Below are 6,000 nucleotides of genomic sequence, written 5' to 3'. Positions count from 1 at the left end.
TCTAAAACTCTGTACTGAATAGAGAAGAAAAACACAGTAAATTTACCCTCAAAATATGCTGTATTTAAAACTGGTTTATTACAAAGAAAGTATAATCTGGGGTTTGAGCCTGAAGATCTTAGAACTGTTAGACAGCCCCTCATACCTAGTTTGTAAGCACAGGCCCAAAGAACCAAGCAAGTATTCCTGCTTTTTAAATTTCCAGCCATCGTCTTTGTTACTGCTTAGTTATTCTTCGGAGGGAACTATACTGAAATCAATGAAAAAAAGCATTCTATTATAAGTTAGAGCTACAGAAAGGTATTTTATCAATTCAGAAAACTGGCCTCAGTCATTCTGCTAAGAGCTTCCCACAGTTTCAGCAACTTGAACTTAGGTTGAAAATATGCGCGCTTTTTTGTTGTTGGTTTTATCACATTTTATTTTACTTACATAATAACTACAGGCATTGCATTTTAATTTCAAACACAATTTTAACTAGATTTGGGTCTTAAGTTTTTATTATGTTTTTTAGGGTTTTTTTAAATTAAAATCTGATTTAATTCATTTAACTATTTTTTGGCTACCATCCCTGAAATATAAACACTGAGCTGGCTTGGACAAATGAAACCTCACATGGTGTTGCTCAATCCTGGAAAAGCATCCTTCAATTTCCAAATGGAGCTGCTTCTTATTTTCTGTTTCAATAAATAAGAATATTTTCTCACAGAGTCATAGAGTCTATACTGAATGGCAAAAAACAATGGCCTGTGAAATGTTTTCTCTGTCTGACTTGGAGTGATCTGAGACAAAGAAGGAAAAAAGAGTTCTGTTCTGAATGAGGTAAAGCATTATCTGGGCTTTTACAGATCTCAATCACTGTTTAAACTCAATGTCTATGTCCACAAAAATTGGTCAGAAATTCTGCTTTCTCCCTGTCTGGATAAAAATCAATTCTGGCACTACAAAATGGAATTGCCTTCCTGCCAGCTCTGCCCCAGTCATGCTCAGGTTGGCCTTTATTTGCTGGGCATTTATTCCGTGACAGCCAGACAAACGAAGTGGTTCTATTTCTGCATCCATACACTTCCACCAAACACATCCCTTGGACAGCTCCTGTGCTCCTTGATGCTCCTGGGAGCGATTTTGTTGCACTTCCAATCAACAGGTGACCCTCTAGCCTTGCTTTTCCCTTTTGCTATGATGGGTTAGCGGCACAGCTTCTCTGACGGGGTCTTAGATGGAATTCAAATAGACAAGAGGCTCTCTGTTGTTTTGCACTTTGAAGAAAGCGGGCGAGATGTGGTCCATTTCGATGCAGCTGCCCTTTGTACTCTTTCACACAGATAGGAATTACTATGTAAGGCTTAAGGTGTGAAGACTGTTTGCTTTAGTCCGAATGAACTGAATGGTCAAAGAGAAAATAGCTGCAAGACATCATCATTTAAAACAAATATCTTCCCTGACCTGAATAGCTAAAAGCAGACAGGCAGATTAAACTGCATTATTTAATGTGTTAAGGATCAGTGGGATATGTTCATGGGATAGTCTTGAGTTGTTGATATATCTCGCTTTGTGTCCTGAATTTCCAAAAGATCAGAGCTGCATTGATAGCAAGACATTACACTGCCAGTAATAACCACCTCACTATGATTTACTGCAGTTTTCTGCCTAATAAACAAGCTGTAACATACTCAGTGAGCAGAGCATTATGAGTGACATCTTATTATAAGCTGTTGCAAAATTAGTATCAATGCACAAAAAAAATCCTTTCAGCTACATCTGCAGAGGATATATCAACCTTGTAAACTGTGTCGCTGGTGTGACTAAAGATGAAAATTTCCCTACCCTTTCTTCATTGGAACGATTTTGTCCTTGCTTTTTTATCCTTTTCCCATATACCTGTGTTGTAATAACTCCTCACCCTCCAGAACAACTGGTCACAGCTTTGTACCAGGACTGGCAACTTGAATCTGTACAAAATGCACACGAAGACAGGAGAGAGGTCTACACATGGTGGAGTAAGAAAATAGTCAGACCCACGTTCAGTACTTCAGTAGTATTCAAGGTGCTACAGATCAAGCTCTAACTTAAATTTTACTTGCAAAATGCAGATGTTTACCCAAAGGCATTGTTAGAGTGTGGAACTTGCCTGACACAACAGCATGGCCATCCAAACTCCTGTAGCCAGTCAAGAGTTGCTTCATCCTTCAGAGGGTGACTTCAGCAGAGCTGTCAGAAAGAGAATGCACAAATCCTGCTGTTCAAAGGGTGATAAGCAGAAGTCAAAGTGATTGTGAACAGCCCAATCCCATATTGAGTCTGGAGCTTCATCCTATGTGGAAATTTCCAAGTTCTCCACTCCAGCCTTTCCAAAGCCAGAAGACAAGCCATTATGCCTGCAGATCACCCGATAGGAACTTAGCAGGCAGAAAAAGAGGACATGGCCTCCAGGCAGAACATTGCTCCTGGGTGAGTTTTCACCACTCCCCCTACTTTCACGGTGGGGTGTAACTCCCACTCACAGCACTGGAAAATGAAAGTGATGCTGGGCCCCACATTGTGCCACTCCTCCATCTCACCTCCTTTCCCAGAGCCAGATAGTGCTGTGGGCTGGCAAGGAGGAGCACCTTGAGGTGGATGCTAAAAGTAACGTGACTCTTTGCTAAAATTCAAAAGAAAGCAAGGTATACCTGAGGAAGGTGTACATAAGGTAAGGGATAAAGGGAACCTTCCTCTACCAGGTTTCCCTTCGTGACTTCACGGACACGTGCCCCCTTCAAAACCACCTCTGGTAGGACATCAAGGAGGAGATCAAGAGCTTGGGATACAGGACTGTGTCCCTGAGCCCAGCCCCCCACAATGTTATCTCACCATGTAATAGATAGATGTCTAGTACAGAAGGACCCCATGGTACAACCCCTGTGTAAGCCCTTGCCCACTTCAAAGTGCAAAAAGAGCCTCCCAATACCTGACAACTACCATAAAACCAGATGTGACAATAGCTCCTGAGAGAAGATGAGCTACCAGTCAAGGAAAGCAGGCTTGCCTGCAGGAGGAACTTGAGCTCATTTTGTCGTTTGTTTTCTCTTGTTTTAAAATCCCTCCTACCACCAGCTCTTTCTCAGCACAAGAAAAGGTACCTCTGCATGGAGAAAACCAATCAATGCAGAGCAACCAAATTACAGTCAGACTTTTTACCCATGGGCATTTTACACATGAGAAATCCAGGCGTCACCTACAGAGAGGTGCACTTGACTCAGTTTGGCTTCTTACCACACTTTTCCACACCAAATTGGAGCAATTCTGGGCCTTTCATATGCAAACACCAGGAAGAAATATTATCCGAGTTATTTTCCACCAAATAATTTAATGCCTCTTACTGGATTTTTTCTTTCTCTTTCTTTCTTCCTTGATGTGGGAGTGCTCGTGAAGTGCTGACAGAGTGACAGTTCAGCCTTGGCCCTCCTCTCTCCACAGAAGACTCCATCCCTCCAGCTGCTGCCCAGATTTTGGGTGGAGAATTGCTGCTGCCTGTTTCTCCCGCCACAGCCGTCCCCAGCCCTGCAGCAGTTCCCCCACTAATCACCTCAGAGACGCACCTTGGAGTGTTGGAAAAGGGGCTGCAGCAGCAGCGCATCTGGAGGAAGCTCAACAGGTAGGGAAGGAGGGGTAGAAGATGGAGGCGCCACAGACAGCTGGGCAGGGACAAGCCATGGGTGCTGCCTGAAGAAATGCCTGTCAAATTGCACCCAGAACACCATGGCTAACCTCTGCCATGTATGGGGCTGAATTTCTGATTGCATAGTACCTGGGTGGGGGTTTGCAAACAACAAAAATGAGGAAAGCTTTTTGCTTTACCCTGTCCTTCCCTTCAAAATGCATGATGTTAGAAGACACTAAAAGAGGGCTTTTGATGTGAAGCATTGGAAGAAACGTCTGCCTGCCATGGTTTTTCAAATTGGAAGGACTGCAGAGAAACAGACTGCGTACGAGCACTTAACAGGCCTAATCATTTCAGGGCTGTTGGCAGATATAACCCACATGATGCTATGCACCAGGGAAAAAGGTAGGGGTATCTGCAGAGCTCCCCATCTCCAGTGACAAGTTCACTGAAGCAGAATAGGAAAAAAAAAATAAAATATCACAAACAAAAAGCCTAGGTGCACTGCTAAAGCTACACAAAACTTCATTATTTTCCAGTGAAAAACACCTCCATGTAAAGAGCTTCTCTGATGAGTGAAATCAAGGACATTCCAAAATGATTCATGAGCATGTAACCTGGCTACATCTGACAATGAAATGACTGTGCCTTGACAGGCTGAAAGATGAGCTCCTACTGAAATCAAGCTCAAAAGAAAAAGTAGAGAAAGCTCTAATGGCTGATAAGTTAACACAGAAAAACTTAAGATATAATGGCATATGGGAGAGGCTCTGGTGTGCAGTCATGACCTGCATGGTCATGTAATAAAACAGGTATCTGTAATAAAACAGGTATCTGTAATAAAGCAGATACAAGCAACAGTCTCATGAGCACACAGAGGTTAAGGTATAATAGCAGGACGCGGTATTACAAGAGAAGCAAATGTTAGAACACAGCAGGTTTGCAGCAGTGGTGGATTGCACTGTGCAAAGCAAAAACCATGCCCAGTGAGAGGCAAGATGTACATGAAAAACTATGTATAAACACATTCTGCCTGAGTTCACTGCAGCTAGAGTAGCAGACAAGATCAGGGCGTACAGGGTAGAAACAATGACACAGATAGTTTCAGTCTGGTTGGTTTTTACCATAGAGCAAAATAAGATAAAGTTTGTGACAAGGCATTTGTAACTCCCCATCTTAACAGGTCTTCAATTTCCATAGCATTCAAAATCTGGACACAAATAGATTTCAGCATAGTAAAAGAAAAAGCCTAAATATGAACACTGTCTGTGTGAATGAGACTAGGAATTTAAACAGTCCCCAAATGCAAAAATGCTGTATTAAAATGCAGGTACAGTCAATGATAGGAAAATGTCAGTATCCAGGCCTTTTCTAGAATAAATGTGTATTTTGCATCAGCACTACAAAGAAAAGTCTTAAAACTGTTGAACTCAGTAACAAATCCACTGGCAGTGGAATTCATAAAACGAACCCTCACATGAGAGGCAACTGAGAAAAGGTGCCCTGATTCATTTAAAATCTTACCAAGACTTTACAAAGCCATGTTATCTACAAGTACTGCTAATAATAAGGAATAGAATAAAGGAGAGATGTCAACTTACAAGAGAATTGTGTATTTTAAAGGCGAAGGAGACATTGGTGTAGGCGAGAGAGAGAGACACAGATGTAAACAGCTCCTTAAGAACCATGCAGAACAAGGATACTGCTGCCTAGCCAGCCTAGGACACCAGCTACAAATCCTTACATCAAATACAAAAACCAAACATTGCCAGTGTGCCGCTTCCCAAATCATGGGAAAAAGACTGTTTTAGAGCTGTATTTGAATTACAGACTATATTTGAATTATCTAAGAGAAAAAGAAGAGCTAATAGTTCACCCACTGCTTCCTACTAATACAGAGCTATCCCCATCCAATCTATTTGTTTCTGGACTGTTTTAGAAATCCCGAGTGGAAGTTTATTCACAAAGGGACATTATTCCTAACATTATTATTATTATTCCTCTGTTGAGCTTCTTTCTTTAATTTCTGCTAATATTTAACCTAGCATTTTAAAATGATTTTTACTTGTCTGTTACTTGAATAACACCTATCCACAAGACATCAGAAAGACCTAATTCAGTGCATTAGTTATCCACCACATTGAGGTAATCTAGCTGATTTAGAGATGTGCTACTGGGTTCTTTGTAAGTTAACCTTTATCAAGGAAAAGGGATGACTCACTGGAGATCAAGCAGGATGGCATGACACGCTAGGTGTGGTAGACAGGAACGTTAGTAGGCAGGTCATGACATTAACAGCAGCAGCAAAATCAGAAAGTCAGCTCACACCAAACGTGATGTAGGATGCCCTGAGTATG

General features: G+C 41.6%; 1 protein-coding gene across 1 annotated transcript in view; it reads right to left on the bottom strand.

The window, feature by feature from the left end:
• Positions 1-2,059: 2,059 nt before the first annotated feature.
• Positions 2,060-6,000, bottom strand: part of BLVRA (biliverdin reductase A) — a 37,923-nt gene continuing 33,982 nt past the window's right edge. Inside the window, exon 8 of the mRNA XM_086468152.1 lies at positions 2,060-2,211. Within this exon, the coding sequence (XP_086324278.1) occupies positions 2,203-2,211 (9 nt within the window). The 3' untranslated portion in view covers positions 2,060-2,202. The remainder of the gene's footprint in view (positions 2,212-6,000) is intronic.

Source organism: Leptosomus discolor, chromosome 7 (assembly GCF_034619465.1).
Source record: "Leptosomus discolor isolate bLepDis1 chromosome 7, bLepDis1.hap2, whole genome shotgun sequence".
In the NCBI taxonomy this organism is placed as follows: Eukaryota; Metazoa; Chordata; class Aves; order Leptosomiformes; family Leptosomidae; genus Leptosomus; species Leptosomus discolor.
Note: the sequence above shows the minus strand (reverse complement) of the source record. Positions and strands in the feature narration are given on the sequence as shown.